General features: G+C 50.3%; 1 protein-coding gene across 4 annotated transcripts in view; it reads left to right on the top strand.

The window, feature by feature from the left end:
* GSTCD (glutathione S-transferase C-terminal domain containing) overlaps positions 1-8,282 on the top strand; it is a 1,401,422-nt gene extending 1,393,140 nt beyond the window's left edge. For all 4 annotated transcript variants that reach the window (XM_069630950.1, XM_069630949.1, XM_069630947.1 and 1 more), the window contains one exon: positions 6,692-8,282. In XM_069630950.1, coding sequence (XP_069487051.1) covers positions 6,692-6,828 — 137 coding nt within the window. In that variant the 3' untranslated portion in view covers positions 6,829-8,282. The remainder of the gene's footprint in view (positions 1-6,691) is intronic.
* Positions 8,283-13,222: the final 4,940 nt, after the last annotated feature.

Here is a 13,222-nt window from a genome sequence, read left to right as displayed (position 1 = left end):
GTCTGTCTCCTGTTGCCCCCCACCCCCGCTCATGCCCCGTGTCTGTCTCCTGTTGCCCCCCGCTCATGCCCTGTGTCTGTCTCCTGTTCTCCCCACCCCCCGCTCATGCCCCGTGTCTGTCTCCTGTTGCCCCCCACCCCCGCTCATGCCCCGTGTCTGTCTCCTGTTGCCCCCCGCTCATGCCCTGTGTCTGTCTCCTGTTCTCCCCACCCCCCGCTCATGCTCCGTGTCTGTGTCCTGTTCCCCCCACCCCCCGCTCATGCCCCGTGTCTGTCTCCTGTTGCCCCCCGCTCATGCCCTGTGTCTGTCTCCTGTTCTCCCCACCCCCCGCTCATGCTCCGTGTCTGTGTCCTGTTCCCCCCACCCCCGCTCATGCCCCGTGTCTGTCTCCTGTTGCCCCCGCTCATGCCCCGTGTCTGTCTCCTGTTGCTCCCCACCCCCCGCTCATGCCCGTGTCTGTTTCCTGTTGCCCCCCACCCCTGCTCATGCCCCGTGTCTGTCACCTGTTCTCCCCACCCCAAGCTCATGCCCTGTCTGTCTCCTGTTGCCCCCACCCCCGCGTCTCATCTGTTGCCCCCCACCCCCACTCATGCCCCATGTCTGTCTCCTGTACCCCCCACCCCCTGCTCATGCCCCGTGTCTGTCTCCTGTACCCCCCACCCCCCGCTCATGCCCCGTGTCTCTCTCCTGTTGCCCCCCACCCCCCGCTCATGCCCCGTGTCTGTCTCCTGTTGCCCCCCGCTCATGCCCCGTGTCTGTCTCCTGTTGCCCCCCGCTCATGCCCTGTGTCTGTCTCCTGTTCTCCCCACCCCCCGCTCATGCTCCGTGTCTGTGTCCTGTTCCCCCCACCCCCCGCTCATGCCCCGTGTCTGTCTCCTGTTGCCCCCCGCTCATGCCCTGTGTCTGTCTCCTGTTCTCCCCACCCCCCGCTCATGCTCCGTGTCTGTGTCCTGTTCCCCCCCATCCCCGCTCATGCCCCGTGTCTGTCTCCTGTTGCCCCCCGCTCATGCCCCGTGTCTGTCTCCTGTTGCTCCCCACCCCCCGCTCATGCCCGTGTCTGTTTCCTGTTGCCCCCCACCCCTGCTCATGCCCCGTGTCTGTCACCTGTTCTCCCCACCCCAAGCTCATGCCCTGTCTGTCTCCTGTTGCCCCCACCCCCGCGTCTCATCTGTTGCCCCCCACCCCCACTCATGCCCCATGTCTGTCTCCTGTACCCCCCACCCCCTGCTCATGCCCCGTGTCTGTCTCCTGTACCCCCCACCCCCCGCTCATGCCCCGTGTCTCTCTCCTGTTGCCCCCCACCCCCCGCTCATGCCCCGTGTCTGTCTCCTGTTGCCCCCCGCTCATGCCCTGTGTCTGTCTCCTGTTCTCCCCACCCCCCGCTCATGCTCCGTGTCTGTGTCCTGTTCCCCCCACCCCCCGCTCATGCCCCGTGTCTGTCTCCTGTTGCCCCCCGCTCATGCCCTGTGTCTGTCTCCTGTTCTCCCCACCCCCCGCTCATGCTCCGTGTCTGTGTCCTGTTCCCCCCACCCCCGCTCATGCCCCGTGTCTGTCTCCTGTTGCCCCCCGCTCATGCCCCGTGTCTGTCTCCTGTTGCTCCCCACCCCCCGCTCATGCCCGTGTCTGTTTCCTGTTGCCCCCCACCCCTGCTCATGCCCCGTGTCTGTCACCTGTTCTCCCCACCCCAAGCTCATGCCCTGTCTGTCTCCTGTTGCCCCCACCCCCGCGTCTCATCTGTTGCCCCCCACCCCCACTCATGCCCCGTGTCTGTCTCCTGTACCCCCCACCCCCTGCTCATGCCCCGTGTCTGTCTCCTGTTCCCCCACCCGCTCATGCCCCGTGTCTCTCTCCTGTTCCCCCCACCCGCTCATGCCCAGTCTCTCTCCTGTTGCCCCCCACCCCCTGCTCATGCCTCGTGTCTGTCTCCTGTACCCCCCACCCCCCGCTCATGCCCCGTGTCTCTCTCCTGTTCCCCCCACCCGCTCATGCCCCGTGTCTCTCTCCTGTTCCCCCATCCGCTCATGCCCCGTGTCTCTCTCCTGTACCCCCCACCCCCCGCTCATGCCCCGTGTCTCTCTCCTGTTCCCCCCACCCGCTCATGCCCAGTGTCTCTCTCCTGTTCCCCCATCCGCTCATGCCCCATGTCTGTCTCCTGTTGCCCCCCACCCATGACCCGTGTCTGTCTCCTGTTCCCCCATCCCCCGCTCATGCCCCGTGTCTCTCTCCTGTTGCCCCCCACCCCCCGCTCATGCCCCGTGTCTGTCTCCTGTTGCCCCCCGCTCATGCCCTGTGTCTCTCTCCTGTTCTCCCCACCCCCCGCTCATGCCCCGTATCTGTCTCCTGTTCCCCCCACCCACGCTCATGCCCCGTATCTGTCTCCTGTTCCCCCCACCGCCCGCTCATGCCCCGTGTATGTCTCGTGTTCTCCCCACCCCCCCGCTCATGCCCCGTGTCTGTCTCCTGTTCTCCCCACCCCCCGCTCATGCCCCGTGTCTCTCTCCTGTTGGCCCCACCCCCGCTCATGCCCCGTGTCTGTCTCCTGTTGCCACCCGCTCATGCCCTGTGTCTCTCTCCTGTTGCCCCCCACCCCCCGCTCATGCCCCGTGTCTGTCTCCTGTACCCCCCACCCCCGCTCATGCCCCGTGTCTGTCTCCTGTACCCCCCACCCCCGCTCATGCCCCGTGTCTCTCTCTTGTTCCCCCCACCCCCCGCTCATGCCCCGTGTCTTCCTCCCGTACCCCCTCTCCTCGCTGATGCCCTGTGTCTTCCTCCTGTTCCCTCCCACCCCCTGCTCATGCCCCGTGTCTTCCTCTTGTCCCCCCCTCCTATGATGCCCCTTGTTGACCTCTTGTTCCACCCACCCCCTGCTCATGCCCCGTGTCTCCCTTCTCCCCCCACCCCCCGCTCATGCCCCGTGTCTTCCTTCCCCGCTCGTGCCCCGTGTCTCCCTTCTTTCCCTCTTTCCCCCCGCACCCCCCGCTCATGCCCCGTGTCTGCACTGTTGGAACAGGGCAGACACGGGGCATGAGCGGGGGTGGGGGCCCTACCCCCGCTCATGCCCCGTGTCTCTCCTGTTCACCCCCGCTCATGCTCCGTGTCTGTCTCCCTCCTTTTCCCCCGCTCATGGCTCGTGTCTCCTCTGTTCACCCCCACCCCCTGCTCATGCCCCGTGTCTGTCTCCTGTTCCCCCCACCCGCTCATGCCCCGTGTCTCTCTCTTGTTGCCCCCACCCCACCCCCCGCTCATGCCCTGTGTCTTCCTCTTGTACCCCCTCCTAAAATGCCCCTTGTTGACCTCTTGTTCCACCCACCCCCCGCTCATGCCCCGTGTCTCCCTTCTTCCCCCCCACCCCCGCTCATGCCCCGTGTCTTCCTTCCCCCCCACTCCCCGCTTATGCCCCGTGTCTCCCTTCTTTCTCCCCTACCCCCCGCTCATGCCCCGTGTCTGCACTGTTGGAACAGGGCAGACACGGGGCATGAGCGGGGGTGGGGGCCCCACCTTGCCCTACCCCCGCTCATGCCCCGTGTCTCTCCTGTTCACCCCCACCCCCACTCATGCTCCGTGTCTGTCTCCCTCCTTTTCCCCCCGCTCATGGCCCGTGTCTCCCCTGTTCACCCCCCGCTCATGCCCTGTGTCTCCCTTCTTCCCCCCCACCTCCCACTCATGCCCCGTGTCTCCCTTCTTTCCCGCTCATGCCCCGTGTCTCCCTTCTCCCCCCCCCCACCCCCGCTCATGCCCTGTGTCTCCCTTCTTTCCCGCTCATGCCCAGTGTCTCCCTTCTTTCCACCCCCTGCTCATGCCCCGTGTCTCTCTCCTGGTCTTCCCGACCCCCCGCCAATGGCCTGTTGTGTTCTCTTTATACACCCTGCCTACCCTTTCCCTGGTGTCCATCTTGGTAAAAGATTTTCCTTCCTGCACCGGGACGCCTGCCGGCGGCGTCCCGGTTTGGGAAGAAAAATCTTTTTTTACCACCCCGGGTTCCCACTTTGACAACCTAGGATGCTAGTGGTCTTCCTTCATTGAAAAGGACGTTATGGTTACGTTGCACTAATAAAAAACTATGAAATTCAGTAAAAATAAATGTGTTAAAGTGACTTTATGGTTAAGTTGCACTAACAAAAACCTATGAAATTCAGTAAAGAAACTTTGTTAAAGGGACGTTATGGATAAGTTGCGCTACTAAAAACCTATGAAATTCAGTAAAAAAACTTTGTTAAAGGGACGTTGTGGTTAAGTTGCGCTACTAAAAACCTATGAAATTCAGTAAAAAAACTTTGTTAAAGGGACGTTATGGTTAAGTTGCGCTACTAAAAACCTATGAAATTCAGTAAAAAAACTTTGTTAAAGGGACGTTATGGTTCAAAGTAAAAACGAAAAACCCCTGAAATTCGGCAGTTATGGTAAGATGAGCAACCGTAACTCGCGCCACCGTGCACTGCTAACACTAACACCCAGGACATCAAAGAACACATCACAAATGTCATTGATGACATCACTGATGACATCACATGTGCATTTACTTTTCATAAAAACTCTGTACAAGGGATTCTTATAATGCTGACCAAAAACTGTCAAGGATCATTGGGATAAATATCATGAGCTAATTAGTGCATTAAGCAATGCATTGATATAAATAGCATTCTATTATGAAGTTCTATTCAGTATACTAAGCTACTCATGCAGAAACATAGGCAGTGTGTGCAGCATATATGATGAAGGTGCCATATTCATAATCTTGCCATGTTGAATAGTGAAATGATAACTGCTTTCTTATTAGAGTTTTGCGTACTGTGAAACATGTAATAAGTAGATAATAAAACCCACTTAATACATAATTATTACAGACAAAACACAGAGACAACAACACATACAAATATGAGTATATACAGGGACAGTGAAGTAAACAAAAAAGCAGAAGTAGTAGCAGAAAGAGTTCATAACCTAACTGATTGTCTTTATGCAGAGAAACTATTGCTCTGTTTCAAAGCTGCTACTTACCATATGTATGTGTATCACATGATGTGACTGCACCCAAAGGAAAGGAGAGTGAGTATAATATATACAAATATGAGCATATACAGGGAAGGTAGAGTAATAAAAATAAAACTATGAGAAAGTGCTGATAACCCTAATGATTATCTTCATGCACAGAAAGGATTGCCCTCTTTCAAGCCTGTCTTCCGCTATGTATGTTTCATATGATTTGACTTGACCCTAAGTCTACAAATATAGTACCTTTTCAATTTTTACTTCCTGACTGTTACTGAAGAAAACTATGTGGCTTAGATATGTCAGTAAAGGAAAAAAAGGGAGAGCCAGCCATGTGATGTCATCAGTGATGTCATCAATGACATTTGTGATGTCATCTTTGATGTCCTGGGTGTTAGTGTCAGCAGTGTACGGTGGCGCGAGTTATGGTTGCTTATCTTACTATAACTGCCGAATTTCAGGGGTTTTTCGTTTTTACTTTGAACCATAACGTCCCTTTAACAAAGTTTTTTCACTGAATTTCATAGGTTTTTAGTAGCGCAACTTAACCATAACGTCCCTTTAACAAAGTTTTTTCACTGAATTTCATAGGTTTTTAGTAGCGCAACTTAACCATAACGTCCCTTTAACAAAGTTTTTTTACTGAATATATATATATATAGAACATATCCGTTTGCACGGATTTTCAGAAAGGGTGTCAGTGCCCACCGTGACAACAACACAGCACACAATGTGGAATCATCACATTAGTGGCGATTCCAAAGCAATGGTAGCAGAACGGTGCGAGTGTGTTCTGCTGCTCAGCTCCTGCTACACTGCCACGCCCTGAGGCTGATGACGGTGGCGTTGGGCAGCGTCTCGGGATGTTGGGGAGTTGTTGCTGCGTGGCGCACAGACTGTAATTTTACAGGGCAGGCCTTCACAACCTGATTGGGGGGGAGGGGGGATGGGCGTGGGTGGATCAGCTGAGATACCGTCGCCAGGGAGTGGCACAGCCTTTCAACGACCATCAGGAAACATGGTCTGAAAGATCTCTCGATGGCATGGTCACCAGGGACTGGGATTGTTTGCAACCAGCGCTTAAGGGGTTCCAATCCTGTTAATGCGTTCACACGAGAACCCCTAATCAAGCGACCAAGACACACTTCGGTGTCCACTGAGCCATCGCTGACACTAATGCAACTACTGCCCTTCCTCATGTATTAACCCTTCACGGTACTTGGAGGTTTCCGATTGTTCTCTCTTGAGTTTCTTAATATCCTTCTCTCTTTCCTGCATTATAATGTATCTGCTTTCCCTCCTACTCTCATACATAATACACCTACATTTAACATCAGGGTCCTGACTCTGCTGTGCTTCCTTCTTCAGAGGTATCGTTTTGCTAGTGTCCAATATTCGGACTCAGTTAAATTGTCATTGGATAGTCACGACATTTCCCTGATGTTTTCAGTGTTGGCTAAAAGTATTCGCTCAAAAAAGTCCCAGCTTTTCTATTTGATCGTCCAGACGCCTCTCCTATAACAAGTGCTTTCAATTCCTTATTATTGGTTTTAGTAAAAATCATTTTCTGTGCAAGAGAAGGGTCTTTAATGTAACTTTTAAATATTGAGCTTGTTTATAAATAGTTGATTTTGAGAGAACAATGCCTAAATGGTTGTACATTCTGGGAACCAAGATACACGCTGTCTGTTTTGCCTTCTAGGAAAGCGCTGTATGGGTTTGGTGGATCTGGATCGGGCTTGGGCTGCGGAGGGATGTGGCTACTCCGCCCAGGTGATCTCCATGGAGCCGGAGTGCTGCTCACCAAAGAACAACATGATCGTGGGAGCCCCTCTGTAGAGCGGCATCCACCCATTCGATACATTCAAGAACGTCCCTGATCAAAGCCACATGACATCTGGGACCAATGAGATGTAGCTGGGAAGCAGACGGCAGACATCTTGAACCCATCACTTTCAGAAATGCATGCGACAGCAGAAGACATGGAAACGGGAGGCCTGGGGAGCAGCACTAATCCCGCCACTTGCAACGTGTGACTGCGGCTCCCGGTTACTTGTGGCGCAAAGGGTCATAGGCGTTAGGTTACCTGCAGAGTTGTATCCACAGGCCCATTTCTCATAAATATATAGTTGGTAAAAAGGAAAGTTTGGACATATGCAGCAGAAGCTCATTTAACTGTCTCTTGGTACATGTCCTGACTTGAGAGTTCGCACGTGAATTAAGCTCTGGTCAAGGTGTCTGCAATGGACACAGATTCTGCGGTAGGGCCTTGCCACTGGTTGCATTGCTGAAGGGAGACTACCCTGCAAGAGCAGAAAAAGGCTGATGGAAGTGCCCCCCAGACCGAATGTTTTTAATCAATTTATGATCTGCAGTTTTTGGACACACCTACCAATGGCATAGTTTTTTAGGGGTGAGTGCGCTTCATTGGATGAGGCTTGCTGGTGGCAGCATTACATCAGAAATTGATGTAGGTTGATATATCTTTACATTTCAATGTCACATTAACTAGGTTTTAATGTTAAATGTTTTGTATTCGTTTTTATTCTTGTATTGACATTTCTGGAGTGGATATGTAAAGAATCATGCCATGGCTTGGGGCATGCAGTGCAGAGAGATGGCTGAAGGACTGTGACTACTAGAGTTGGCTATGCCATTCCTACCTCCCCACTGGTGTATATATTGCTATATTTCTTCATCGGTGTGTTATCTAGGGCAAAGAGCACACACATTCACGCAACATATTCATGTGTTGCATTTTAAAAAAAATATTCAACCCGTTGGCCCCCCAATATGTTAATTGCCCAGATCCAGTCTGCCAAACTCGCTGATCGAACACCATGCCACTCCCTGCCCCCATATCGCTCATTGATGACCAATGGGACACATAGACGTTGGGCACCTTGTGAAAAGCAAAGGGGATTACCATCCACCAGCAGCCCACCACGAAGACACCCACATCATTCGCAAAACCAGCCTGACAGACCCGAGCATACCTGGGCATGCCAGCCCTTCGTGGGAGAAAGCGTACGTTAAATAAACGAGTCTTTGATGAAGGCGCTCTGGGCTCTGAACTGCTTCTCCCACTCTTTAACCTCAAGAGGCCTTTTTAGGACATGTAAAATAAACGTTTTGAAATCAAAGGAGAGCGGTGTATTCTGTGCACTGGCCAGAGCCTGGCTCTAACAGCAGGACAGTGCCCTGTTTTGATATAGCTCCTCCCCTGGTGTGTGGGGGTAGGTATTCTGTTTTTGCGGAAATGGGTGTCAGAAATAAAAGATGCTTTTAAGATCGCTCTCTAGTCCTAATGCAAATGTCTTTGTATCCACAATGCATTCTGCCACGCTGATTGCGACTTTAGCCAAACTGTATAAAACAGCTGCTTTAGAGCCATAGAACATTACATTTTACACATGGTCAGCTTCTGTGGTCTGCTTTCAGTTTCGTGGTCCCACCTCTTCACAGGACATGTTCAGTCTGAATGAATTCAAGCTTGGGCTGACTTCCCAATTTAAGGTAAGAAAATTCGCATACTTTCTCTAGCCAAACTTTTTGCCTTGCCTTGACTACCAAGGTACATCGATCAGTTTTCCATTTGAGCCGAGCTGAAGAAGATTACAAGCTGTGTAGCACAAGTAACGAAGACTCCCGAGATCCCTTAGCTAGCAAGTGGCCAAAGAGACTGCAAATTCAAGATTGCGGTCTTACTGGCAATGCCTCCAAAGGCCCTGTCTGTCACTGTTCTTCACCATCCTGCACCCGTCACACTCCCATCCCCCTTTTTTAAGGCCATGGTGCAGCACATTATTTTCAGGAATCCACACTGCACCTTCCATCTTTTCTGTTCCTCATTTCATGGTGAAGAATCATCACTCTGATACCGAAGGCCTGGTGCTACATCAAACCTGGTGAGTTGCGGCTCTTGGTGGTGGGGGAGGAAGTGATTTTATTTTGGACTGTGTGACATTATTTTGGGGCCCGTGGGAGACAGCAGGGTATTCTACTGGGCGAAATAAGCAGGTATTCTGGCCCCTGCCCCGACCAATGTCTGACGAACACCTGACAAACACTTTGCTTCGACTGGCCCTACCCGCAATGGGCAAATGTCCCAGCAGGCCAATGGGTATGGCTTATGAGGATGTTGGTTTCTCTCAACCTGCTAACCAACATACTATGGAAAGTGAAATGGGTGACTGCGGTCTACAAATGTCAAGCTGCCCTTCCACTTAACCTTACGTTCTTCCCTCCCATAACCCTTAGCAGAATATGGTAATATCTGAATTTGTGCAACACCTCTTTCTCTCATCTGCCAAATCGCAGGTGCTTTCTTTGTTCCTCATGGGGTACAATGTATTTATTCCAGAGAGAGAGAGAGAGAGAGAGAGAGAGAGAGAGAGGCATTGGGAGTTGGAGAAATGGAACTTGTCTGCAAATGGCCAGGGGTAGGAATGCAGTGCTGCCGGTTGTTATACCTTGTAAGGCCTACTCCTTCCATCCCCTGACTAACTGACCTGCCTCTAAGATATCCTGCCACTTCACACTACACAGACAAGCCCCCCACAAACACCAATCACAGGCCTAGCCATTGGCGTAACACTAATCAAGCCATGACTTAGCTCTTCATTTTAGCTGTGTCGCACTCTCCCACATCAGTGACTAACCAGGCCCAAACTGCTGTTGTCTTGGGCTCTTGCCTATGGAGAACATACTCCCGGTTTTCTCAGCCAATTCTATGGAAAGCAGATTGGTACTCAGGAACTTCCAACCTGCACCCATCAACACCACAGGATTCGCATCGGCCTTTCCCTCTGTCTCACTAATGAACACACCACTCCCTTTTTTTCCTTACAGAACCAAGCGCAGCGAGGCCGTCAATGGTGGCAGAAGGGCACTTTACAAGAGCACTTACATTACAGTATGGGTATACCTGTACATGACGCAAGTCCGGCAGACGTGCATTGTTAGTTTTAAGTGTGCCTCAGTATGGGTATAGCATTTAATGCTGCATTTTTGGACCATGGTGCATTGTGAGAGTCTTCAGGGTGCTTCTCTATGCGTGTACATGCAGTAAGGGTGGATCGACTGCATTGTAAGAGCTCTGAGGGTGCCAGAGCACTGTATGTGTAGATTCATGCATATTGTAGATGTGGATGTAGGTGCACTTGGAACACTGAGGGTGTCACAATACTGAGTTGGCATACCACTATGTGATGCAAGTTTTTACAGGTGCATTGTGAGAGATCTGAGGGTGCCTCAGTATGGGCATACTTTTGCATGCTGTAAGTGTGGATAGTTGCATTGCAAGAACATTGTGGTTGTCTTAGTACTGTATGCGTATACAAATACATGTTGTCGGTGCAGATATGGATGTACTGTTATAGCTCTGAGGGTTTCTCAATACTGTATGGGAAAACTAGTACCTAATACAAATGTAGCAGAGATGGATTGTGAGGGTGCCTCAGTATGGATATTGTGAGAAACCTGAGTGTCCTCACTCCTACCTCTGCTCAGGTGGCCAGGGAAGGCCATTGCTCTTGGATCCTGACCCTGGGGTTGGAGATGCGAGGGAGGATCACCTGTGTGGAGGGTCTGCAGAGATTTGGAGTGGGGGGCCCACAGGTGAGACATTGTATCCCCTTTCCCTGTTGATGACCAATCTAACCCTCCCTCAACCTTTATGGGCTGTTGCAAGACCTCTCCCTTCATTGTCTCACATTTAATATTTGTAAGTACTGGGACGAGGAAGAGAAGACTGAGTAATGAACACTACACCTACATGTTACCACTCTGGTACAGGGATTAGGAAGATGCCTACAAAGTATGGTGAGAGTCCGACATGACCTTCAATCATAGTCGGGCAAACCTAATGAAGGGTTCACTCCTGCAACTTTTAGGGTGTTGCAGGTGTATAAAATGAGAGGCAGAGAATGGTACAGTGAGAAACAGGGAGGTCTGTGGGGGAAAAAAACAACCAGAGACCCTTTCCAGAAGGAGGCATCGATAGTGGGGCCTGTGGAGGAGCCAGGACGCCAACCAGCAGCCCAGAGAGGGAGCCTCTGTGTCGTGGAACTTTGCAGGAGGAAGGATGACACCGTCCATGTCCGCATTGAGACAGTGGAGTAACCAGTATGTGAGAGGGGGGTCCTGCTCTGTGAGTGGGGCTTGCAGGAGCTGGTGGGCCAACCTGCAAGAAAGGAAGAAGCAGAAGGAGCCTCTCAGGAATTACGCCAAGTACCGGTGAGTGTCAGAGAGAGGCACTCGATAACCGGTGGCATTTCTAGCTGGCTGCGAGTCAGTAATGACTGCATTTTAATTACTTAACTGCACAGACGGTTGAAAATAAGCACAATGCATTCCTGTTGAATACCAAAATGAAAAACACACCGATTGTAAGGGTATTGCATATTGTAAGGAACCCATGGTGGCAACAGTAAAGACAAACACAAGTGATCACAGTCCAAGGGTGTTTATTAAACTGTACATGCAGGGGGGAAAAACACCTAAGCGAAACCGAAATCTCAGATGGGAGCAAGTGAAAACAGAGGTCCAAAAACATGATATCCCTCTGCCTGGTATTTGTCAATAAAGAGACCACAAAGTGGATGGTGGTTTGCCAAATGCAAGGTAACCCAGCTTTATTGGAAGTATGGAAAAGATCAACAGCCAAGCTCTCTCTCTCAAATTCTTCCACGTTTGAACAGAAAACACAGTTTATATAATGCACATGAGTCATTCTGATGTCCTCATAATCACTGAGCTATGAAAACTGTTAAGGGACTTCAATTCAGCACTCCAACTAAGTCAATGCCTGGTCTGGGATGCCCAAGGGAAGCCCTTATTTATATATTTTTATGACAAGTTATAATCTGGATGATAAACCCTTATATAACGCCCCTCTCTTTGAATCCCCCTGACCTCACTGAGCCAAGAAGTAGGTTTGTTTTGCAATTTACAAATTTATTGGAAAATGAAACAAGATATATATCACACTTTTATAAATGAATGAATATTTGATAGCACACTTAAGAATATGAAAGTGATCAACAATGGATAATGTTACACTAGCACACTTTTCTAATCACTTAGGAGTTGGTATAAAAAGAATAAGATAGCTGAGGATGCTTTATGGTTTCAAGGAAATTCAATGATGGAAAAGAATGCAGTACAGAAATAAACTGATATGGTTTCAACAAGAGATAATATAATCATGTTTCCCCTTGTGGCAATTCACTCCCCCCTATGCAATATAAAGAGATGGAAGAAAAGCACACAGTTTTCAGGAATACATTCCACATGTGATACAGATTCAGTTCAAATTCTTGTATCTTGGAGCAACCGGTATGCTTTTAAAACATGCAGAAATATTTTGAATGTGATTTGTACTGAAGTGAAAATATGCTAAAAATGATTTTAATTCCCTATAGGCGATTCAGGGTAGGTGACAGCTACTTTGAATTAGTTCAGGTCAACACTATCAGTGATTCATGAGGGATTATTGGGTTGAAAACGGATTTCAGCAATGCAAGCAAAAGACAGTTATTTTTGACAGGTGAAGACGTTTGAGATAGTTTTCAATTTGTGGCACTTTTTCCGAATGCGTCGAGCGCAATTACTAACAAACTATAAGGAATAGGAAGTCGGTTCTGGGTTTGTTGGAAAGCTCAGGATCTTAGCTTTAAAATGAAAGTTAAATCACGTTCCTACACATGCGGTTCCAAAGATACGCTAGATTTTGTGAAGGTAGTTTTTCAGAAATGAAATAATGATTCAGAATGACAAAATGACACTTTTACAGGTTTAAAATCGGAGAATGAACACGCGATTTCTATGATGCAGTTCTAGGCAGGTTGAATTGGATGGGATAAGCTTATTTTAACTAATAGATGACTATCCAGAGTTCTGGCTGGGTACTCGCACTATAAATTTGAAATAGGCCGTCAAGATCTGGTCAGGTTGGCTGCGGTTCTCTCGCCACGGGACGGTCTCTGGCACTCGTTCTGCTCACAGCGGTCTGGTCTGGGTCTGGTCTGCGGTTCTGGATCTCTGGTTCTGGTCTCGGCACTGGATACAGCTCTGCTTTCTGGGTGTTTCTGGCACAAGGTTCTAGGCAAGAATCAAACAGCTCGCCCGGCTGTTGAATAGTTTGGTTAGGTGGCTGGATTCTGAGGCCTGCTGAGAAGGATTCAGCTTTTGGGCTAGGCCTCTCTGCTTCAAGTTCTGAAGTCTGGATTCT

This window comes from Ambystoma mexicanum, chromosome 6q (assembly GCF_040938575.1).
Source record: "Ambystoma mexicanum isolate Mex_15411 chromosome 6q, UKY_AmexF1_1, whole genome shotgun sequence".
Classification (NCBI taxonomy): Eukaryota; Metazoa; Chordata; class Amphibia; order Caudata; family Ambystomatidae; genus Ambystoma; species Ambystoma mexicanum.
The sequence above is the reverse complement of the archived record's forward strand: the minus strand, read 5'-3'. Positions and strand labels throughout refer to the sequence as shown.